We start from the raw sequence: 25,570 nt of genomic DNA, 5'->3' as shown, positions 1-25,570 counted from the left end.
ATGTTCAAATTAAAAGTTCATGGGAGGGACGCCTGGGTGTTTCAGTCCTGCATCAGGCTCCTTGCTCAGCCGGCAGCCTGCTTCTCCCTCTGCCTCTCCCCCTCCTTGTGCTCTCTCTCTCTCTGATAAATAAATAAACAAACAAACAAACAATAAGTAAGTTCATGGGACTTTCTGAGCCAATAGGCTCTTTGATACTGCTTACTCAAACCAAAATGGAAAGCATAAGCTTCATAATTCAGAAATTTTCCATGCATTGCTACAAGATTGCATCAGAAATCTTAAATAATTAAGAGTTAAAAAAGTTTTACAATCCTTATAGCTCACCACGTATCCATTCTTGATACTTCATCAAATAACAGAAGACAAAATAATGCTCCGACTTCAGTCACAACAGCACAATTTTCATGAAATATCAACGAAACTAAGATATAAAAAGAAGCATAACTTCATGAAATATTTACCTCTAGAAAAATGAACTTCAAGTTTAAAATGTCTTAACTCCAAGGGAAGAGATGTCATTCTCAGAGAATTGCAACAAGAACCCAGGTACACTGACATATGTGGATCGTCAGGAGGGCTTGTTAAAACAGAGTTTCTGCTTCAGCAGGTTTGGGCTGGAGCCTGTGAATCTCACAGACTGCCGGTCCAGGAAATGCACCTGCCAATCCACTCACTAGATACTGTGTACTTTCAGTTTCTCAAAAAAGCAAGGTGATGTAGCTTCTAGGGAGGTCTGCCAAGTCCTTTACCTCCAGCTAAAGTTTGCTCATTCAGAGATCTCCTTATTTGATCATTTCTGCCCATTCCTACATACAGTCATAGAACTTGACTTTGCCTTCAAAACACCGTGTTTGTGTTGGTGTTGTTTTAATTCGTGTGTCTTGTTCATTACAAGATAATGGAAAAGGAAACTGCTCTGAACTAATAAGACCTAAAGCTAGCACCATCACGAACTAGTAGTAAAGTGGCCTGGTCAAATACTGTACCATTAATAAGCCTTAGTTTCCACCTCTGTACCATTCCTAATGCTACAACTTCTCAGTGCTTGATAACTATGAAGTTCTAATCAAAGAGGTATGGTGGTGATACCAATCACACAGGAATAATAACACAATACAGAGTTAGCAAATCCAGGAAAGTAGCAAGAAGAAATTAATTTCAAAAGAAGATACTTTCCCTAACCTTAAGAAAAGGATAATATCAACATGTAATTGACATGATTAAAAACAGCAATGAGGGCGCCTGGATGGCTCAGTTGTTAAGCGTCTGCCTTCAGCTCAGGTCATGGTCCCAGGGTCCTGGGATCGAGCCCCGCATCAGGCTCCCTGCTCAGTGGGAAGCCTGCTTCTCCCTCTCCCACTCCCCCTGCTTGTGTTCCCTCTCTCGCTGTCTCTCTCTCTCTGTTGAAAAATAAATAAAATCTTTAAAAAAAAAAAAAACAGCAATGAGCTAAGAAGAAACAGAAATACATGTAAGGATCTAACTTATGATAAAGTAGACACTTCATATCAGTGTGAGTAGGATGAGCTATCATATTTCCAAGTACCTAAGAAATTATTGCAATGTAACTGCCTACAATATGATTTAGATCCCTACCTTACACTATTTATCAAAATCAGTTCTACATAAAGATATAAATTTTTTGAACAACACTATAAACATGTTAAGAGAAAGAATGGAAGCCTATTTAGAATCCTGAATTCAGAACTGGAGAAGGCCCTCCTTTTAGAACATGATGGAAACCTCAGTTGCTACAATAGAAAAGCTTTATATACTTCCATAAAATACTTAAAGCTAAAGATATAATAATAAATACAGTAAAAAGGATACAAAGGTTGGAAGAAAATCAACATAAAATCAGACATAAGGTTTATGTTATATAAAGAAACTCTACAAGTCACTAAAAAAAAAGTAAAAGCAAGAGAAAAATAGGCAATTCATAGAATAAGAAATTTGAATAAATACAAGAAAAAATAATCACCTGCACTAAAAATGTTTTAAAAATAAAAAAATAATGAGATATTAATTTCACCAATAATATTAAAGAACTTTTTTAAAAGAGACACATTCGGTGTTAGCAAGGTTATGAGGAAAATAAGCACTTTTAAATACCACTGGTGGGAATGATGTGGAGAGGAACCTAACCATATCCTGTAAAATCTCTCTGACCCACCAATTCCAATTACAGAGTATGCACAAGATGATCATAAAACATGATTACTATTATAGTTAAATCTGAGAGAAATATTAATATGGCAAACTGAAACTCTGAAACACTATGCAGTAGTTTTCTGATTTTGTGTTTTTTAAGAAGGCAGACTCACATGTAATAACATGGAAAGATATTCAAAAATACATTGTCAGTTGAAAAAAAGCAACACAATACTTAAGTATAAAGCATAAAAAATACAACATGAGTGTAAAGAAAAGATCATTCTAAGTGATATATGCCAAGCAATACCTAGCACATTCTTCTTTGGGGAAACTGAGAAAGAAAAGAAAATTTTAAAAATTTCTGGCGTTTTACTTTCTATCGTTCCATACTGTTCAAATTTTTACAATAAGGATGTAGAAGTTCTGCAATTATTTGAAACAAAAACAAATCAACAAAGGTAAGGAAGTTTGGGTTCTTCTCTTGCCTCCACCATTATCTGATTATGACCTTGACCAAGTCGATAAATCTCTCTAGCTCTCAATTTCCTCACTGTAAAATGCTGTAATAAATGGGTTCTAAGTTAAATTCTCACCATGCAATTCTGTCAGGGTAGGATTCTGTCATGACATAAAATTTATAATAAAAGCAGTGTGTCTGGCAGATTCCTTGTTACTCCCTTTCAATCTATTCTCCATGCTGTGGATAGAATAATCTTTCTAAAACACACAACCCTCAGTGTAATAATCTTAAATGGCTTCTCAGTGCCGTTTCCTGTGACCTACCAGGCCCTGCATGAACTGCCCTCCGTACCTCATCTCATCATCTTCCCCGCACCCCAGAAGCCCCCAAAATCCAGTCATTCCTGACCAACCACCATTTCAAACACACGTTCTCTCTCACACATAACCTCTAGCACACATAACCGTGACTCCCTCTATCTGGAAATCAACCCTCTCTAATTGAACCATTCATTTCTGAAATTCCAGCTTGGATCCACATTTCCTGGAAGCATCCTCTGATGTTTTCCCACCACCCAATCTGCTCAGGAACACTTCCCTCTGGCACCAGGAATTCCACTATTATAGATAATTTTATGCCTTACTGTGTATTTGTCAAAGTCTCCAACTGTACTGTAAGCTTCAAGAGGGTCATTTACCAAGCTCATCAATATATCTCAAGGGCCTAGTGCTGTACCTAGCACATAGCATGTACTCAATAAATATTTACTGAGGAATGAATTTCCTGGTAGAGTACGTTTTTTTTAAATTTTATTATGTTAGTCACCATACAATATATCATTAGTTTTTGATGTAGTGATCCACGATTCATGGTTTTTGTGTAACACCCAGTGCTCCATGCAGAACGTGCCCTCCTTAATACCCATCACCAGGCTAACCCATCCCTCTCCCCTCCCCTCTAGAACCCTCAGTTTCTCAGAGTCCATAGTCTCTCATGGTTCGTCTGTCCCTCCGATTGCCCCTTCATTTTTCCCTTCCTTCTCCTAATGTCCTCCATGCTCTTCCTTATGTTCCACAGATAAGTGAAACCATATGATAATTGACTTTCTCTGCTTGACTTATTTCACCCTGGTAGAGTACTTGATTAAAAAACTAATTTTGCCACGGAGCCTCACTGGCTCAGTCAGTTAAACATCCGATTCTTGATTCTGGCTCAGGTTATGATCTCAGGGTTGTGGGATAGAGCCCTGAGTGGGGCTCTGTGCTCAGCAGGGAACCTGTTTGAGATTCTCTCCCTCTCCCTTTTCCCCTGCCCCTCCCCTACCCTGCTTGCACACATGTGCTAATATAAATAAATAAATCTTTAAAAAAAAAAAAAACAACTAATTTTGCCCTGAAACTAAATCCATTAATAAGAGATGCTGTAATTCATTTTCAGACTCACTGAAATAGTTCTCACAAACATCAAAGAAACAGAAAAATCGCTAATACTAAAAGGGTACAGATGCTGCTGACTTAGAAAGTGCCTTTGAATCTAGTAAGTGCTCATGAATGCTTGAATAATTTAAATAAAAATTATAAATAATTTAAATCCAAATTGTAAAAATAAGAATTTTAAAAATTTGAAAAAAAAAAAGGTAAACTAGGGACTAAATTCTACTGAGTGAAGTTATTAGGAAGATAATTAAAAGGACTAAAGAAAACTCAAGATCCACAACTGCTACTCTTCCAGATCTACTAAAAACTGTAAAATTTTGGGGTGCCTGGGTGGCTCAGTCGTTGAGCGCCTGCCTTCGGCTCAGGTCCTGATCCCAGGGTCGTGGGATAGAGCCCCACATCGGGCTCCCTGCTCAGCGGGAAGCCTGCTTCTCCCTCTCCCACTCCCCCTGCTTGTGTTCCCTCTCTCACTGTGTCTCTCTCTGTCAAATAAATAAATAAAATTTAAAAAAAATAAAAAAATAAAAATAAAAACCGTAAAATTTTATACACTATTAAAGACTGCATGAGCATGGACACGCTGAGTCTGTTTAGAACTTCACCTGGTTTGGACCTTTACCAATGCTTATATTAAATAAACTGTGTCCTTTTCACTTGACAAGCTGAAGGCATCAGAAGAAACGAAAATGCTAAAATAAAATGACTATATTCTAATCTATATTCTAATAATATTTTGAACATAAATATCACTTATAATAATTAACAAGGTTAAGCATATTGAGACATGTGATCAAGATGCATCTTATACAATTATTTAAAAGCAGTGGCCTAAACTTCTAAGAACATAGCACAGAATGTTACCAAGCTCTCTACTGAAATAGTCAGAAGGAAGAAAAGGAGAACAAAACTACATGGAATTTTTCTACCTAAACACATTAGTAAATTACAACCAAACTGAAATGGGTAAAAAAAAAAAAAAAAAATCACTCTTTTTAATAAACTAATGCTCAGAGTCATTCAGGATGATCTAGTTCCCACTCCACACAGACAGGGTGTACACTCTGTCAGTTTCATGACATAATCAGATACCACGCCACAGGTCAGGATGTAAAGGCACAAGCAAACCAAGCCTGTGGAAACGGATATGGGAGAGCAAGCAATAATGACAGAAGCTGCAGCCTGCTCTCTTTACAGGTAACAGGTAACTGAGCACCAAATGAAAGCCACATCCATGTGCAAAGACCGATCAGAGGCTTCAGCCTTTCTCAGCTCTGAGGTCTCCTCAGTAACAGGATTACAAGGAAATTTCCACAAAAGAAACATTTTCCATTGCAACAGATATTCTTAGCAGCATATTCACTAAAAAACTTTGTTATTCTGTTAGTAAAACAGAAAGTAAATGTGACCTACAGTTAAAGCATAACACTTAAAGCTTAAGACTGATCTCATTATTAGCAGACTTTATTTTACTCACCTCTGAATAAAAGGGTCAAAAGAGAAGACTGTTGTGAGAGGGCCATGCGCATGACCGGGTCAGCACACAGAACTTTCCTCAAGAGCGTGAGGCACGGCTGAATCAAACATTCTATGACCTGGCCAGAAGGGAAAACACAGGTATTTTACTATCATCACTTCTAAGGCGAGATAAAATATACTGTAATATTAACTTGTTCTAAATTTTATGCTTTTTCATCAAAACTGTATAAAACAAAAATGCAAATAAATATTAAGAATTATATTTTCCACTGAAAATAAGATTTGTATATACTTCTGCTTACACATCCTAAAAAATTTAACATTAGTTTTCCTTTAGGGAGACACCCCCCCCTCTTAGAAATTAAAAATAAAGGGGGCCCCTGGGGGATGGGTTAGCCTGGTGATGGGTATTAAAGAGGGCACGTTCTGCGTGGAGCACGGGGTGTTATGCACAAACAATGAATCATGGAACACTACATCAAGAACTAATGATGTAATGTATGGTGATTAACATAACAATAAAAAATTAAAAAAAAAGGGGGGGCCCCTGGGTGGCTCAGTCAGTTAAGTGTCTGCCTTCAGCCCAGGTCATGATCCCAGGGTCCTGGGATCGAGCCCCGCATCGGGCTCCCTGCTCAGCGTGGAGCCTCCTTCTCCCTCTCCCACTCCCCCTGCTTGTGCTCTCTCTCTCAGTGTCAAATAAATAAAATCTTAAAAATAAATATATAAATAAATAAACAAACAAGGTACTTGGTGTTAATCAGGATTTAATCTCCAAGTACTTACCCACATTCAGCTGAATTTAGTTTCAGATCTGATTAATAAAAATACCAATCTGTAAAAATGTCTAGATATACTGTTAGTCTTACCTCACCATCCTGGCCTACACATTCATTCAAATACTCAATTATCTTGTCAATTAAGTGTAACTTTTTCACCACAGCATGCATTTTAATATCTGTAGACAAAAAAAAAAAAAAAAAAAGAAGTCACTAAGAGTTAAAGAATATTTTTGTAGTTTTAAAAATACAGAACAGATGGGCACCTGGGTGCCTCAGTTGGTTGAGTGTCTGCCTTCGGCTCGGGTCATGATCCTGGAGTCCCGGGATCGAGTCCCGCATCGGGCTCCCTGCTCGGCGGGGAGTCTGCTTCTCCCTCTGACCCTCCCCCTCTCGTGCTCTCTCTCTCTCTCTCATTCTCTCTCTCAAACAAATAAATAAAATCTTTAAAAAAAAAAAATACAGAGCAGGTATCCACAACTCAAACTATTAAAAATAGTTACACCTGGTGTTGAAATTAGAAGAGGAAACTTTAAACTTTTACTTTATACATCTGAACTATTTGAAAACTTTTAAGTAACAAGCACATCTTACTTATTTCTACAATGTAAAATTCAAAAGCTATTAAAAAAGAATAATTAAATCAAAGTTTCAGACCCTGAAAACTACTAGAATTGTAAGTATACATGAATTCTTTTATTTGTACATGACAAGTTAATTTCTTTATATTGTTCATTGACAATTCTCTTTTCCAAATCCATCACCTCAAAATGTTTAGAATTATCTATAAGTAATGTTAATAGCTTGCAACATGGTCATTTTTCTGCGAATAAAAACTCAGATTTCAGAATTGCCTGGCTGGCTTAGCCAGTAGAGCACATGACTCTTGATCTCATGAGTTTGAGCCCCACACTGGGGACTGAGCTTACCAAATAAATAAACAAACAAATAAATAAATAAAATTTAGATTTCTAACCTCAAAACTGTCAATAGCAAATATAAATGGTAAGGGATTATAACATAATCTACATTTGAAAAATACAAACTTTTTAAATAAGCATATATACGTGACTGTGTGTGTGTGTGTATGTGTGTGTGTGCATGTGTGAGCGTGTGAGTGTGTATGTGTGTGTATATTCACTGCTATGGGCTGTTTATGTTCCCCCAAAATTCATTTGCTGAAACCTAATCTCCAGTGAGATGATATGAGGAGGTGGGGCCTTTGGAGGCGATTAGGTCATGACAGTGGAGCCCTGCAGCAGGGGATTAGTGCCCTTGTGAATGAGGCCTCTTCTCCCTCTGAGGACACAGGGAAAGACAGCTGTCTCTGAACCAGGAAGCTGGCTCTCACTAGACACTGAACCTGTGGGCACCTTGATCTTGGACTTCCAACCTCCAGAACCATGAGAAATAAATTTCCACTGTTCATAAGCTACCCAGTCTGTGGTATTCTCTTAGTGCAGCCTGAATAGAGTAAGACATACGTGCATACACACACACACACACACACACTATTGATATTACTAGCAACAAAATCTCTAGTTGCTTATAGATTAGTTATACGTATAACTATAGTTATATAGTTATAAGAACTTATAACTTATAAGTTCGCAGACAAATTTTCTTACCTTGTTCTCCCATAACTCTCATTGAGAATATACATATATACAATGAGAAAAACACACAAATACACATATTGATATTGAATTAGTAGCTATGACTAGAACTACCTTTGGCTGCCACTTAAAAAAAAAAAAGTTTCCACTACCTGCCAATACAGAGTATACCAAAATTATAAGCTTTATTTTTGTAATTAAGGATACTGGAAGAATACTCTCTCAAAGAGTTTTATGATTTTCTTAGCCAAGGCTGTCCACATTTTCTAGAGCCTTATTTTCTGTAGTCTGTACCATTATTAAAGCCACAAATATGTTGGATATGCTTTTTCAAATTACTCTTCTCATCCCAGTTTCCACTAATGTCAGGGCAGGAACATTAAGTACATCCCATGTTCCAGGTTAGAATCTTTTTATGTAAGTGCAAAATTATCATTTCTCTCAAATATTAAAGATAAATGACATACATACATACAGGGGAAAAAAAAACTAACCCAAAGAATGGAAGCCTATGGAATAACAACACTGCAAATAAAGTTAGCAATGTATTTTACTAGCTATTTTTTTTAAAATAAACCTTTAAAGAAAATACAAAGTTACAATGCCCTATTTTTATTTTATCTACCTACAGAGTACTGTTTGATTGATTTCTTACCCAAGATGGAACAAACTGAAAAAATCATGTACTACATAAATTAAGAAAGGAACATCCAGTTCACTATTAAAATTTTAAAAATATTTTAGAAGGAAGATAATTCTATCAAATGACATTCTACAGGTTAAATAATGGTAATCTTGACTAGGGGGTCAGCATATTTTTACTGAAAAGAACTAGATAGAAAATATGGTATATTTTGTTGGTCACAAATTGTTTTTGTCACATATTCTTTGTTTCTTTTCTTAATAACTCTTTAAAAATGTTAAAACCAGGGCATCTGAGTGGCTCGGTCCATTAACCATCTGCCTTTGGCGGAGGTCATGATCCAGGGGTCCTGGGATCCAGCCCCACGCTGGGCTCCCTGCTCAGCAGGGAGCTACTTCTGCCTCTCCCTCTACCCCTCCCCCTGCTTGTGCTCTCTCTGTCTCTCTCTCTCAAATAAATAAAATCTTTTTTAAAATTAAAAAAAAAAATAGGGGTGCTTGGGTGGCTCAGTCGTTAGGTGTCTGCCTTCGGCTCAGGTTGTGGGATCGAGCCCCACATCGGGCTCCCTGCTCAGCAGGAAGCCTGTCTCTCCCTCTCCCACTCCCCCTGCTTGTGTTCCCGCTCTCGCTGTGTCTCTGTCAGATAAATAAATAAAATATTTTAAAAAAAAATTTTTTTAAATAAAAATGTTAAAACCATTTTTAAGGGCTATAAAAAAAAAAAAGAAGCAAAAACAAAAACAGGCCATAGCCTATATCTGGCCCCTAAAACTGCAGTTTGCAACTCCTGATACCATTGCAAATAGCTATCTAAAATTCAATTACCAGCACTACAGAAATCATTTTCCTTAAAAGACATTACCTTGCATAATCACAGCTAACTGTTCTGCAGCTGACTTTCTCAAAACAAGATCGATATCATCTGAGGTAAAGATTTCATAAACCTTTTCAACAGTCTCCAACTGAAAACCAGAAAAAAAAAAAAAGAAATTGTTTTCATCTACTTCCAATTGTCCAATAAAATTGTATAATTCATACCATAAGAACAAAAGCTCCAAAGTCCACTTACTTAAGTGATATATTTATGTGTAAATGTGTAGCAATGATGTGCTATGTCAGGGAAAACTTAGGATCTAAAACAAAGAGCCATCATGTCAAATAAGCCTTCCTTTTTAAGACTATATTTGTGCCAGGAAGTCATTCATAACTCATTAGCACCTTAAAAACTTCACAGAAAACCAAGCTACCTAACATCTCTACAGGTAGTCGCCTAAGACTAGTGACCCCAGACATGTGACTCCGTATTCTCCACGGCTCCCAGAAGCCACCAGCTAGAATTCCCCGGCCCTCTGCCTTTCCTCCCTCTTAGAAGCACATGGCTCTCTACTAGGACTTGCTGCCCTGCGCTCCAACACAGCCACTCCCAATACCAGTCCCCAACTGTCACCTCACGCCAGGACAGGGTCTGAGGTGGCAAACCCAAAGTGAAGGGGGAGAGGAAAAGGACAAAGACAACATCCCCCCTCCCCCCGCACTGCTAACTTCTGGCCCTAACATGACTCGCAAAGACAGTGCTAGAACCCTTCCTCCCCGCCTTCCTCCACATCACTCACAGGGCACAGGAGCAACTACCAGTGGTCAGTACTCAGGGAGTCCCCAGCAGGACGCAACACGTAGTCAGGGGAAGGTTCACCAATCCTCCTGCTGGGGCTTGTCACATGGCCCTGAACACTTAGATTAGAAGAACATTTAAAAAATCCATCGTATTATCTGGGGCTGTACAATACCACCACAGGCTTTGGGGGGGTTGGTCTAAACTTCAATAAAAACTGATAGACTGTACCCTTAAAGTCACAAGAGAAGCTATAAAGAATAGGAATGAATCAATAAAGATAACAAATAGCTTTTCTTTATCTAACCTTGCATTGGTCCAGGATGATTTGGGTATGGTCCTGGCTAAAGATAGGAAAATGGATGATATGCCTCTGGAGGTATATAAGAAGCCAATGATTTAGAAAAGAGATTAACGACAAAATCCCAGAACCATTGCAACACTTAAGAGAAACCACCTTTGACACCTATATTATTTTTTGCCTCTCATAATGAAGAGGCTGATAACTTGTGTCATAGGAACTTTCTTCTTTTTCCTTATAGGCTGTTTCCAACATAAGAACAAGAATTTCCAATAGTTTTTATGTCAGTAATATTTGTTTTTAAGAGTCACCATAGAATTTCTTTCCACTACATTAACCTTATATTGTATTTAAGATGCAATTCAAATTAATTTGCATTTCCACTATATATATTAAATGAAAGGGATATAATGCCTGGCATATAGTAGGCACCCAAGAAATATTTATTCAATAAATAAATGTATCCAGAAGCCAGACAAAGCCAGAACACAATTTCAAACTAGCCATGAATAACCACACTTGAAGCCAGCTAGTACTTCTCTTCCTCTCAGATGCACACACAAACTAAAGAATGTAACATAAAATATGTAATATACAAATGTATCAAGTATCCATGAAATAACAAACCCAACAGTTATAGTCACCTTAATAATCAGTTCTCTTCTGTCATCCAATTTGAGTTCAATAGGTTTTTTCACGATAAATAAATTAGTAACTCTGGAGAGAACTCTGGCATCTATTGAAGGGCGCTTCCTGTCAGCCCCTTCTTCCCTTGTGAGATGACACGCTAAAAGCTTTAATGCTAGTGAACGGACCCTAAAGAAACAAAGTGTCTCAGTCAACATTTTGTAATATACAATGTCTATACTGTAAAAACCTATAATCACAAAGCATTATTGTATATCAACACAATAATTTGCCATGTTTATAGTGACATTACTAACAAAGGTACTTTATTTTTCTATTAGTTAGTGTACAACTACAATTATTCTTTCAATTTTATATTTATAAATAAGTATCAGAAATAAAGAATAATCAAGTTACAAATGAAGAGACAGACTCACTGAGACTGTCAACTTCACAGTCCATGGTTAGTATCACAGTCAACAGCAATAAATTAGTAAAATCTGGAAATTACATGCATAACCCCGACTTGAAGTCTAGTGATCTAGCTCAAAATCAAAAATTATCACAGACTCATGAACAGAATATAAACTTTAGGTCAAACCTCCAGGAGAGTAATCACATTAAAAACTAAAATGTGATATCACAACAATGTATGAAAATGTTCTTATATTAGGAGTCAAACAGATTCTTCCCAAATAAGAAAATGCAAATATTTGTGATTACCATCAAAATTCTATTTTATCTGGAATGGATTAGGATTAAGGTCAATTGAGTAGGAGGTGGGAGATTTCAAGAAAAGATTAAATATTGCATGCCATTAGACAATGAAATGGAAAAATAAAAAACCATCAAATGCAAAGGGCATGGAGCTGGGAGACAGTGAGACAACCAAATATCTACCACTACTCTGAAAGGTTCTTGAACTACATAAAAACTGGGAAAATCTGAAGTGATAACCCAAGTTCCAGGTTTTAAGTATCACTTATAAGGCAACTCAGGGAGCCCTCCCTAAAGCAGCCAAGGCTAGGTCACCTTGCTGTGTGTGGTCCTGTCACCCTGAAGTCCCTGTAGCATACCACTGATCTTGATCTACTACAATTAATAATAAAGTATAACTGGTAACATTTCTTCTCCTAATCACATGCCCAATTCCATATGGTGGTGCTGCCCACGTTGAGTGCTGTTAATTTCCTACAGCCTACCACAGCTCTTAGGCACATAGTTAACATCCAATAAGTACTTCCCAAATCTACCAGAAATTTACAGTGATTTTATTAATAGATATCATCTTCAGAGTACTGATATTTACCCCAAGATGGTGTGAGAAGTCAGACAAACTTTCTCCCTCTACCATTTGCTGTTAGAATAGCAAGACACCTACAGAAAGCTTTTCCTTTGCTCCTGTCATTCCAAGCCAAGGCCATCTATATTAAACTCTGGGGCTGTCAGCCCCCAGCAAGAAGGCCAGACTGGAATATATAAAGCATATACTTATGCATCTCCTCTAGTATACAAATTTAGCCTTTTTTTAGGTTTAGCGTGGGGAAACAAGTCCAGTTATTCTCACCACTTATTTCCTTCAACAAATATGTTTTGAGCATATTTATGTCCAAGGTACTTTATGAAGTTCTAAGGACATAAAGATCAGCAATGGACAGGGTTCTTGCCTACATAGAGTTTATGGTCTGGTGGGGATAGGACAGAATGACTCAGAGGAGAACAAATATATAATTCAAACCTGTTGTAAGATCTGGGTGATCAGAAAATTACCTTACTGGAAAAGTGCTCTGGCCTTGCCCTGGGCTCCTGGGAGGGGATCTCTAAGCCCTTGGAATGTCCTGCCTGATGAGTAAGTCTTCGTTTACGTGGAGACCGTGGGCCCCCAAAGGTGAAAAGGAAATAAACTTCTATTGCGCTATATCGCCAAATCCGGGGGGGGAAAATACTACCCTAGCACAGTAATAAAGACACTGCCCAGTCGCATGGAGACCAGCTCCTGAGGAGAACATTTTAACTCCATCTGCCCCTGCTTCCTGCATCACTTTACTCTCTAGGTAACTTTACTCTCTATACTATGGTTGTAGTCTCTTTTCTCGATCTTCCTCCCTCCATTCTCTTAAAGTTTTAGATTATTTCCACCCACTTCCTTATTTTTCAGTCTGACCATGTGTTTATAAATAAGCCGCTGTATTATCCTGATGTAAGCTTTGAGTCAAGCAAAGTTATCCATTGTCAAAGGACGTCCGGTCCTCCTAGCCTTTGCAATGGACTCTCGCCCTTCATCACTGCTTATCCATCACGACTCTAAGCTTTTTTCTCTTCTCAGGGAGGGAAAATCTAACCACTGTCACCTAAACAGAGCAACAGAGAAGATCCTCGTCGCACTGACACAGAGGGAAAGAAGGCAATGTATTTTTCTTCTTTTCTTTTAGTTTAAATGACACTTACACTGGTGGTGGGGAAAAGAACACTCTTCCAGTTTCCCAAATAAGAGGACAAACTAAGCAAGATTAAAATGCCTACTTACTCTGGTATATGGCCAACTGGTCCACTACACTTTTATAAACACTTAATTTTCAGGACAAATGTTTAGAAGAGGAGGCTATTTCCAAAGAGAGAAGACACAATCTATTAATCCCCGTGGCTCTCGAACCCGCCCACAGCACTCAGAACGGCAGCGCCGGAATGCACGCTGATCTGACAGCGAGGCTGGCCGCCAGTGAAAGCACCCAAAGGTCCATCCTCGTGTCTGTTTAGTTTCACACACTGGTCTCCTCTCTTTGCCTAACAATGGAGAGTCACTTCCCTTTAGCTTCTCTAGTTCTACCGTACTTGGGAATGACAGAATTACTCCAGTTTCTTAGAATGCTCCCACTAATCTTGTACACGCAGAATATCGTGCTACACTTACGACGGCTTTCTGACGAGCAGGAGCCGCAGCATGGACTTCAGTCGGGTGGTACAGGGAAGAGCCCCTTCGCCTGCCTCAGGACTCCCTTTGCTCAGGAGGAGAATGGAGTTACCCAAAGGATCTTCTGTGTCAGCATAGCCCTAACAGATTCCAGAAAAAGAGAAATTATTCTTGGTTTTTATACATATTGCTGAACTTTTTAACTTGAAAATAAGAATTGTATTAGCCTGTCGAGCAACTCCTAAGTTTCTTTCAACTCAGGTGAACAGTCACTTGTCAAAATAACAGATTTGAGGTAAGAAGCTTATGTAAAGTTATATTTAAAAAATAATATTGGACAATTTCAGGAAAATATGCCAACTCTCTTGACGCTGATTTTTCTACTTTCCAAGATTCTGGTAGTGGCACCTCCCCTAGATGAGATGCTTCCCAGATCTTCAGACCTGTGCCCACATGACCGGTGGAGCCGGGGGGGTGCGCTGAACGCACCTCCCTCACTCCTCAGCGCCCAGAATCACTGCTGGACACGCCTGTTTCCCAGAACCTATTAATCAAAGTAGCAAGCACTTTGATCACATACATACATGGATGCAATTCACAGGCAAGTTTAGTTATGTAACATCTGCTTAAAAAGCACTGTTAGCTTTGCCTAAAAGCCTTTATATAAGGCTGAGTTCTATTTTTCACTGTCAGTGCCAAACGCCTGCACCCCTCTTCTTAACCTCCCACCCAGATCCATAAAGTGCACACAGACAAATTAGCTCTCCTGGTTTAACCTTCTTCCAGAAACAAGACAGCCACCCACTCCCTGCCCCCTTCCCCACAGAGCCTTCACGGCGTCTCCTCATTTCTCTCACACGGCAGCTCTGCTATCTGCACACGTTTCAATCAATCACACTCACTCGGGATAAATGGTATAGGAAACGGGCACTTGCCCAGAGTACCTGCAACACTGGAATGACAGGACAGAGAGACTCAATAAACTTGTTCCAGGTCACCGCTGTCATCATCAATCGTCCCTGCAGCAGATACAGCAGGATGGCCTTGGCGGCAGCATTCACCTATTCAACAACACGGATCACATGATCTGGCAAAGTGAGGCTCCCACTAAAGTCACCTGTGCACCTGTAACATTGTGTCAAATCTGGAAAGGTGCTCTAATTAACATCTCTTCCTCCAAATGCTCATATTCCATAGCTTCATCTTACATTCTGTTCTCAGCTAGCCTTCCTCCCTAATGATTTCTTTTTTTTTTTAATCTTTAAGGTATATTTTTGCATTAAATAAAAATTTCCCAGATGAAATGACCTGCTGGCTATAATGCTGTAGAGTTCATATCTTACATGAAAAACATAAGAGCTTCCTCTGAATTCTTTGAGAACAAGTATGTGCTTTATCTTGATTCTCACATTTTCCTTAACATTTCTTTTTATGTAAATAACATCTCAACTGAACCCATAAATCAAAAGCAAGTTTCTTTTCAACTTCTCATTATACTATCTAGTTATAGTAGAATAGGATCTTGATTTAACTGAGTATCTAATAAGTACACCTGTCTTTTGCATTTACTCTTATGCCATACCTCATTTTTGGGCTCTTGAATGCCAAATGCAGAGATTTCATACAAAACTTTCGGGTGAAGTAGAAAATTAATTCCATTACAAAGTGAAGACACAGGTTTAGTGACATTATGGACACCTAAGCATTCCTGTAAAATAGTTTTTAAGAAAAATTAGTGACGCTAATTTTTCTAAATGATTCCTCTTTCTTCTGTTTACAATTTAATTCTAATTTAACTTTTCACTTTACTGAAACTTTTCTTTTACCTGATAGAGGATGGGGTGAAAAAAATTTCTCTTGCCTTTTGAGGCATGTTACACGATATCACTTTACTGAAACTTTTCTTTTACCTGATAGAGGATGAAAAAAATTTCTCTTGCCTTTTGAGGCATGTTAGGATATAGGTTATGTTACTTTCTGCCAACAAGCAGAGTTTTGATAAATTAAATAACCAAACTTCTGAGACAATCATAATCTCGTGAAGTTGTTCATAATGACAGACATTAAAAAATTAATAATAAACTCATCTTAGGGTGTTCACATTTTGCCTACTGAAGTTTGAGAAAGAAAAACAAAATTCAAATGAAAATAGACTTGAAGTTTTGCAGCAAGGGAAGGACAAATGCAGGATATTTATCATCAATACAGCTATGCACCTGAATACAAGTACTGACTCCATGCCATCTCTCAAACTCATCATAAATTCTTTTCTCAATTTGAGCTAGAGGACAGTATTTTCTTAGAGACTGCTTAAGAAGGGGGTAAAAGCTACCTGAAATATTAGCAGAATTTAATACAATATAAAAGGTAAAAATAAAATCAACAATGACTCTCAGAAATGGAATTTTATTCACCCTGCAAAATACTACTTCCTAACCACAAACAGTAAATCAGAGGTCAAAAAGTTACACACACACACATACACATATATACATACACACACACACTTATGTATTTTTTTCTCCTTAGATTTTAACTTCATGCTAGACAATAACTTTATATTCCAAGCTTTTGGAAGAGCATAGCCTTGGCCTATGGTTTAATAAAAGTTCTATCACTTGGGAGGCCTGGGTGGTGCAGTCAGTTGAGTGTCCACTCCTGGTTTCAGCTCAGGTCATGATCACAGGGTCATGAGACTGAGGCGAGCGTAGGGCTCCTGGCTCAGTGGAGAGTCTGCTTGGGATTCTCTTTCTCCTTTCCCCTCACTTGCGCGCACACTCTATCTCCCCCACCCCAAATACATAATAAATAAAATCTTTAAAAAGTTACTTCCTCAAAATCTTTAAACTCGGAGCACTTGAGTGACTCAGTCAGTTAAGCAAACGATTCTCAATTTCGGCTGAGGTCATGATCTCAGGGGCGTGAGACTGAGCCCTGCAGCGGACTCTGTGCTCACTGTGGAGTCTGCTTGAGATTCTCTCTCTCTCTCCCCCTCTGTCCCTCCCCTGGCTTGAGTGCACACTTTCTCTCTCTCTCTCTGTAGGTAAGTAAGTAAGTAAGTAAGTAAATAAATAAATAAATAAATAAAATCTTAAAAAAAAAATCTTGAACTCTGACCTTCAGTTCACTAATCCATATAATGGGAATAATACCCAATCCTTAATGAAACACCTTTCTTTCTCATCACTAAATATATCAACTTACCTATATTGGTCTTTTCACAACACAAAAAACACTATGAATGCGGGCAAAGACCAGTCCCACCTCCTAAACTGCATCCTAGGTCTCCTCCTAACGCCTATTAGTTCCTGCAACTGTCTTCTCCTCCAGCACCTTCACTACTTCTTCTTCAGAGGAGTACTGCTCTGACACACGCAAAGAGGTCCCTGCTGCTAACAGCCTGTCTTCCAGCTCTGCATCACAGCACAAGTCCTCCGTCTCGATGTGCTCACTCCCAGGTTCTCCTCCACCCACACTGGTAGGATGTCAGGCCCTACCACCCCCTAGAGGCCTCCTGTCAAGCCCCCTGACACCAAACCCAGTGGGCTCATTTCTGTTGTCATCTGGTTCTGCCCAGGACAGCACGCTCCCCTTTCACCTCAGACACCTCTGTTCCTGGTGTTGGCTCCTTCCGTGCCCAACTTCTAACCCGTTAGACCCTAAACGGCCTTCTTTCCCCCAGTCTCTCACCAGGTCATCTGACTGGTTCAAAACAGTTCTATCCAACCCACAATCTGATACTTAGGACACCACCATCAATCCAACTGCTAAATCCCAAGCTCCAGAATTCCTCTTTGACCACTTTCTATACCCTATTCCCATTATCAGCAGACCAACCAGCTCTACATCCATAATACACCCTGAATTCATGTTCTCCTTCATTTCCACCACATGATCATATCTCACTGGGGCTACTACAGTGGAATTGGTCTTTTGGCTTCCACTCTCGATCCCTGACAATCAATTCCCCACACAATAGGAAGAATGATCTTTTTAAAAAGGTAAACAGATCAAATCACTTCCCTGCCTAAAATCATTCATAGCTTCTCACTGTACTTAGAATAAAATTCAAAGCTTCATAATGGCTGGCAAGGCATTCCAAGGAATTCATTAAAGTCCACTTCAAGGACCTGAACATCAAAACCAATTCCACTATTCTAAATTTCTGAGGGTAAGAACTATCCCACACATACGGATCTCAGCTTCTTGACCTCCTCATCTCAATAATCATTATCTGACCTGTAACTCAGGAACACTTCAACTTAGCTTCCACTTATTTCCCCTCTAAAATCATAAACACAGGTTTCTACCTTGCTTAACACCTCACAGTATACTACTTCTTTGACCTCCAGTCTATAAGTCTGAACTACTTCCTTCCCTCTAGCTTTTATTTCCTTTGATTCTATGGGCTATCACTTCTGAGTCCCTGCTTTAATTTCTTTTGGGTATATTCATCCAGAAGTAGAATTACTGGATTGCACGGCAGTCCTATTTTTAATGTTTTTGAGGAACTGCCATGCTGTTTTCCATAGTGGCTGCATCATTTCATGTCCCCACCAGTTGTGCACAAGGGTTCCAGTTTCTCTCCATGCTCCCCAATAGTTGTTATTTTCTCTTTTTTCTTTCTTTTAATAATAGCCACCCAATCTCATTGTGATTGCATTTATTTATCAAGTTTTAAATTTCACTGATTCCATTTTTTATTATTACACTTTTTCTTTGCTTTTTTAACTTATTATTTTTTTTTTCCTATAATAGTCTTTCATTTTCATGTTCACCAAAGGCCTTCCCTCCCATCATCAAGGAAAAACTACAACCCTTGATGGATCCAAATGTTCACATTCTCCAAAACCACAAACAGCTAGCCAATCATGCAAAGTAGATTAGTTTCACTATTAAGATTATAAAAACAATCAACTGGGTCCTCAATTCAACCCCCAAATCCTGCTATTTGATTTTATCAAACTTCTACTCATGCCAGTCATTTCAAATACACTAAACATGCCACTTATTTTCAATCTCAAAGTAAATATAGAATCAATGGAAGGAAGTACCTTCAACATGCTGCTATACCTAAGCCTACCTACACTCAGTTAGCCATCAATATTCTAGATCCCAATGCCTTCAACTTTCAAAGGCACTAGCTTCTCTTAATTAGCCACTTGCCACCCTCTATCTTTCCCTTCAGCCGGTTCATTTGATGAACATTTTGACATACTTAAGTGAAGATATATCTTCCTAACAAGCCCCTCCCAGGCTACGGCACCTATCAACTCTGTCAAATCCCTGGAAACAAGTCAGAAGCAGATATAAAACAAATGTCTACAGAATATGAGATTCCCAAAGTATAAATCACCTGCCAAAGAAAACCTTACAATCAAAAATCACATTACCTGCTGAAATCAACATTTGAGAGATTCAATAGCCATAATAAATGAAAGCATTCTATATAATAGAAAAATCTAAATAAATTACAAAGTAAGTATGTTCACAATTTCCAAAGAAGCAAAAGAAGAAAATGAAAGACTATTATAGGAAAAAAAAAATAAGTTAAAAAAGCAAAGAAAAAGTGTAATAATAAAAAATGGAATCAGTGAAATTTAAAACTTGATAAATAAATGCAATCACAATGAGATTGGGTGGCTATTATTAAAAGAAAGAAAAAAGAGAAAATAACAACTATTGGGGAGCATGGAGAGAAACTGGAACCCTTGTGCACAACTGGTGGGGACATGAAATGATGCAGCCACTATGGAAAACAGCATGGCAGTTCCTCAAAAACATTAAAAATAGAACTGCCGTGCAATCCAGTAATTCTACTTCTGGATGTATATACCCAAAAGAAATTAAAGCAGGGACTCAGACAGATATTTGTATGCCCATGTTCAAAGAAGCATTGTTCACAATAGCCAAAAGTCCTTCATCAAATAGTGATCCTTCAACAAATTACATGCAACAGAATACTATACAGCCTTTAAAAAGGAATGTAATTCTGATATATGCTATAATACGGATGAACTATGAAGACATCATGCTAAGTGAGATTAACCAGACACAAAAAGGCAAATACTATATGATTCCACTTATATGAGGTACCCAGCACAGTCTCATTCAGTAAGAAAGTAGAATGATGGTTACCAGGACCTGGGGGGAGGGAGAATGGGGAATTATTGTTTAAAGGGCAGAGAGTTTCAATTTGGGAAGATAAAAAGTTCTCAAAATGGAGAATGATAATGGTTGCACAACAATGTGAATGTGCTTAATGACACTTACCTGTACACTTAAAAATGACTGAGTGGTAAATTTTGTGTTACATATATTTTACCACATTTTTAAAAAGCAAGTTAGAAATAGCTCAGGAAAGAACTAGTGTACTGGATGACTGCACTGAGGAATTCCATCCAAACAAATCAAAAAAAGATATGGAAAATGTGAAAGAGGATTTAAAAGACACAAAGGGTAAAATAAAAAGGACTAACACAGATCTAGTAAGAGTTCTACTTGGAGAGAACAGCAAGGATAAGAGAAATAGTAGTAATTGAGAATTAATCAGAAATGAAGGTAGACATGAATCTTTTGGCTGAAGAGCACTAAACAAGATAAATAAAAAATGTACACAAAGACACACTGCAATGAAACTGAGAACACCAGAGACAAGGAAAAGATCTTAAAAGCAATTAGAGGGGAAAAAATCCAAGGAAATCTTAATTTAACTGATAGCAGACTTCTCAACAATGATAGAAACCTAACAAGAAAAAAGCACTCTTGACAAAGTGCTAAGGGAAATAGCAGTCAACCTATACTTCCGTATCCAGCAAAACTTCATTCCGGAAGAAGGTAAAATCATGGCATTTTCAAACACATATACCATCAGTTATAGGCCATCAATGAAAACACTGAAAAACTTATTTCAGTTGAAAAGTAGACTGAACCTAAATTTATATCAATAAATGAAATGTATTTCCAAACTAAAGAGCAGTTAGGATGAATGAACTGGTAGGAATCCACTATTAAATGAAAGGCATAAGGCAGCAAAAACATACATACAGTATGAAATTATATACTTTTTTAAGCAGAAAAATCAGTTGTATATATTATTTATAAAGACACACATATATAGTTAAACTACATAAAACACATGGATGGGAAGGACAAACACCAACTTTGTAAGAGCAGTTGTCTTGGTGGATGAAGAAAGGGGAAAAAAGAAAGGAAAGAAGTTTGTTATAACTAGTATTTTTATTTCTCTGAATAAAAGAGGGTCAGAATTAAAGTAGCAAAATGTAAACATCTGTTATATCTAGTTAGCATTTACAAAAATGTTAAATACAAGAGTACATTGTTTTGGTTTTTTTTTAAGATTCTATTTATTTATCTGTCAGAGAGAGAGAGAGAGAGAGCGCACATGTGCACAGGCAGGGGGAGCTGCAGAGGGAGAAGCAGGCTCCCCACAGAGCAAGGAGCCTGATTCAGGACTCGATCCCAGGACCCCGGGATCTCGACCTGAGCTGAAGGCAGACACTTAATCAACTGAGCCACCCGGACATCTCAAGAGTACATTTTCAAGAGTACACAGAAACATATATTTTTCAGGACTGTCCTATGTACAATGTTCTTTTCAATACTGAAATAGGTAATATTTTATGTACTATTCTATGCTGAAATATTTTATAGCTTAAAAAGATAGAAAAATATTTTCTTCAAAAGAAAAACATTACTAACAAAACAGACCTGATACTATCAAATTTAAGGTTAACAACCCAAAATTTTCCCTGAGCATAGAAATGAGTTTTGTTCCTTGTTTTTAAAAATTTTATTTATTTATCTGAGAGAAAAGAGCATGAGCAGGATGAGAGGCAGGGGGTGCAAAGGGAGAGGGAGAAGCAGACTCCCCGCTGACTGGGGAGCCCGAAATGGGGCTCGATCCCAGGACCCTGAGACCATGACCTAAACTGAAGGCAGATGCTTAACCAACTGAGCCACCCTGGCACCCCGAATACATGGTAGAAATCAACATTTTCTTACAATGCTTCCATCATTAAATAACACAAAACAAATGTAATTCTTAACAAATCTTCTAAAAAAGCAATTCAATTGCTAGACTTGCCATTTAGGGAATTAATAGCAAAAATTTCTTAAAGTTGATAAATAATTGTCATTTATTTCTATGGTAATAATTCTTATATCTCATGCAAAATGTCAACTAATTTTAGAGTTTTAATAAGAGAATCCAGAGGCACTGTCTGGCTCAGTAGAGCATGCAACTCTTGATCTCAGGGTCATGAGTTCAAGCCCCATGCTGGACATGGAACCTACTTAAAAAATAAAATACTATATAAAAAATAAATAAATAAAATAAGAGAATCCACTGTTAGCTCTCTGCAACAACAGAAAACAAAAACCAAAAAACCCACCTTAATAATTTCCAGACAGCAATTGTAAGTTTCAACTTTCACTTGCAGTAATGGGTGAGATAACATGCGTAGAAACACCTTCTGACTTTCTCCTTGAAGTAATGGACTAGCCTGTGCAGATTTCCAACTGGTAAAAAGGTAAAATATCCAAGACATCTACGGTAAGTGAGTTATTAAAGAGACTGAAAAGCACAGTGGCAGGGGTTTCTTCCTACTCCAATTCCTCCAACTGAGATCTTATTTAACTAACCCAGTATTAATTTACCTAAGCACTTACTTGTCTCAATAGAAAAAAATATTCTCTTAAAATTAATACCAAAAAAGTCTTTAAACACCCGTATTTGTAATGTAAACTGATATAGCCATTATCGAAAACAGTATGGTGTTTCCTCAAAATCAAAAGTAGAACCTACCATATGATCCAACAATCCCACTACTGGCTATAAATGCAAAGGAAATGAAATAAATATCTCGAAGAAATATCTGTACTCCCATGTCCACCCCAGTATTATTCACACTAGCCAACACAGCTGACCTTTGAACAACACAAGGGTTAGGGGCACTGACCTCCATGCAGTTAAAAATCCATGTATAACTTTTGACTCCCCAAAAACATAACTAGTAATAGCCTACTGTTGACCAGAATCCCTCCCAGGAACATAAACAGATGATTAACACATATTTTGTATGTTATAAGTGTTACATATACATTGTAGTCTTACAATAAAGCTAGAGGGAAAAAAAGTTTAAAAAATGGTAAGAGAAAATACATTTACAGTACTGTACATATATTTATTGAAAAAAAACCCTCATATAAGTGGACCCTTACAGTTCAAATCTGTGTTGTTCAAGAGTAACTATATATGGAAACAATCAAGTGTCCATGGATGGATGAACAAATAAAGAAAATGTAGTATATATATATATATACAATGTAATATTATTCAGCCTTAAAAAAGAAAGAAATCCTATCATTTGTAACAACATAGATGAAGCCCGAGGACATTATGTTAAATTACCTAAGTCAGATACAGAAAGACAAATATACTGCATAATCCCATTTATATGTGTAATCCTAAAAATGTCAAACTCATAGAAACAGAGAGCAGAATGGTGGTGGCCAGGGGCTGAGGAACACAGGAAATGTGGAGATGTTGGTCAAAGCGTACAAGGTTTCAGGTTTTCAGGATGTACAAATTCTGGAGATCTAATGTTCTCTATGATGACTACACTTAATAATACTGTATTGTATTCTTGATACTTGTTAAGAGAACAGATCTTAAATGTTCTTACCACACATAAACATACACACACACACAAACATTAACTATGTGAGGTAATAAATTAATTAATTTAAAAATCCCATACTTAATATTTATCATCATGGAATTTACTCTTTCCAAAAGCAATGAAGATACTAAATTCTAAATAGGAATCTGCTCCAATGTCTTCAAAATATTTATTTAAGATTTTATTTATTTATTTGAGAGAGAGAGAGCATGATCAGAGGGAGGGAGAGTGAGAAAGCAGACTCCCCTGTTGAGCAGGGAGCCTGATGCAGGTCTCGGTCCCAGGACCCTGGGATCATGACCTCAGCCAAAGGCAGACAGACATTTAACCAACTGAGCCACCCAGGCACCCCCAATGTCTTCAAAGTAATTTAAACAATGCATGATGCATTCTAAAAATCCATACAGGAAAAAGGTAGGAAGCAATGAAACATTAAAAAACCCTCAATTAAGTTATTAATTGAAACTTTAAAGATAAATAAACAAATATGCTTGAATACTTAGTTTGGAGGGACACCAAAACAAATGTATAAAAATCCAGGGATAATTCATTTCGATTACAGCCATGGCATTTTTAAAGTTTACCCTTGAATAAAATAGCTGACTGCCCTAATGCAGCTATATATATATAGTTTAGAGGTCAGACTTATATAAAAACAATTTTAACTAAAAAAACAGTAACAAGATTTAAGACCAGTTCTGTTTTCATTGCTTCTAAGTGCACACATACACAGTACCCCCTATAATAATATAATCATATCAAGAAAGAGAATATTACATCTTTGAACACATGCAGATGATTTCCTTTATTAGGGGGAAATGCTGATGATAGGAAAAGCTTCGCAAGGCTTGGTCTGCCAGCTCCACTAATTCTAAGAGATTCTTCTCTCCCTAAAAAAAGAGCAAAATGAAACAGTAAATGTCAAAATCATGTACAATAGAATTCTCAACAGCTAACTAAGCAACTTCAAGAAATTAGATCATTAAGAAAGAAAACAGATGAACATATGGGAAGGGGATGGGGGAGGAGACAGGGAAATAAACCATAAGAGCCTCTTAACGATAGAGAACTGAGGTTGATTGATGGAGGCGGCTGCGGGATGGGACAGATGGGTGAAGGGTATTAAGAAGGGCATTTTTTGTGATGAGCACTGGCGGTTGTATGTAAGTGATGAGTCACTGAATTCTACTCCAGAAACCAATATTGCCCTGTATGTTAACTAAGTAAAATTGAAATTTAAAAAAAAAAGAAATTAGATCATTCAGAGACCTTGAGACTGTCCATATTTGCTTAAGTCCACTTTCCCAACAAGCAAACTAAAAATGTCAGCCCAGGAGGAAAAATTCCTCGCGAAATGCCCAAGAAAGTTTCTATTTTTCACCTCTAAGTAGGCTTAAGGTTATAATTGAGTGGCTATTTGTTTGTAGCCCTATTTCCCTACTAACTGTAGACTCAGGGCAGGACTCATGTATTTTTATGATCCATTTCCCCCCTTCTACATCCTGACTGCTTCTACAAACATAAAGGACAACCAATACATGCATGATTAACTGACCATGCAAAACACCACAGAAATAATTCAATTTAAAGACAATCTGCACTTCTATCACGGAGGAAACAAGAAGCCACTGGCATTGAGATATGGCTAAAGAAAAGGAAAAAAAATAATGGGTAACTAAAGGAAAATTAGAGGTTGAGATGGCTTCCACTGCAGGGAACAAAAGGAATAAATATTTAGCTCCTAATTTTTTAAAGTACCATTTTGGTACTTTCAAACAGTAAACAACTATTGTAGTCAGTGTCTATTTTAAGGCTCACTAACCCCTTCACTGATAACATATTAAACATC

At 37.6% G+C, this 25,570-nt stretch overlaps 1 protein-coding gene across 1 annotated transcript in view; it reads right to left on the bottom strand.

Moving 5' to 3' along the window:
* RTTN (rotatin) overlaps nucleotides 1–25,570 on the bottom strand; it is a 160,544-nt gene that overhangs the window by 94,528 nt on the left and 40,446 nt on the right. Inside the window, exons 13-22 of the mRNA XM_028103002.2 lie at nucleotides 24,499–24,611; nucleotides 22,432–22,558; nucleotides 15,600–15,725; nucleotides 14,962–15,078; nucleotides 14,018–14,157; nucleotides 11,124–11,295; nucleotides 9,429–9,528; nucleotides 6,399–6,487; nucleotides 5,528–5,645; nucleotides 328–424 (exon numbers count right to left, since the gene is read on the bottom strand). Coding sequence (XP_027958803.1) covers nucleotides 328–424; nucleotides 5,528–5,645; nucleotides 6,399–6,487; nucleotides 9,429–9,528; nucleotides 11,124–11,295; nucleotides 14,018–14,157; nucleotides 14,962–15,078; nucleotides 15,600–15,725; nucleotides 22,432–22,558; nucleotides 24,499–24,611 — 1,199 coding nt within the window. The remainder of the gene's footprint in view (nucleotides 1–327; nucleotides 425–5,527; nucleotides 5,646–6,398; nucleotides 6,488–9,428; nucleotides 9,529–11,123; nucleotides 11,296–14,017; nucleotides 14,158–14,961; nucleotides 15,079–15,599; nucleotides 15,726–22,431; nucleotides 22,559–24,498; nucleotides 24,612–25,570) is intronic.

Source organism: Eumetopias jubatus, unplaced genomic scaffold (genome assembly GCF_037043125.1).
Source record: "Eumetopias jubatus isolate StellerSeaLion01/CBP00866 unplaced genomic scaffold, mEumJub1_p1.0 scaffold_16, whole genome shotgun sequence".
Taxonomy (NCBI): Eukaryota; Metazoa; Chordata; class Mammalia; order Carnivora; family Otariidae; genus Eumetopias; species Eumetopias jubatus.
This window is presented reverse-complemented; position numbering and strand designations above follow the sequence as displayed.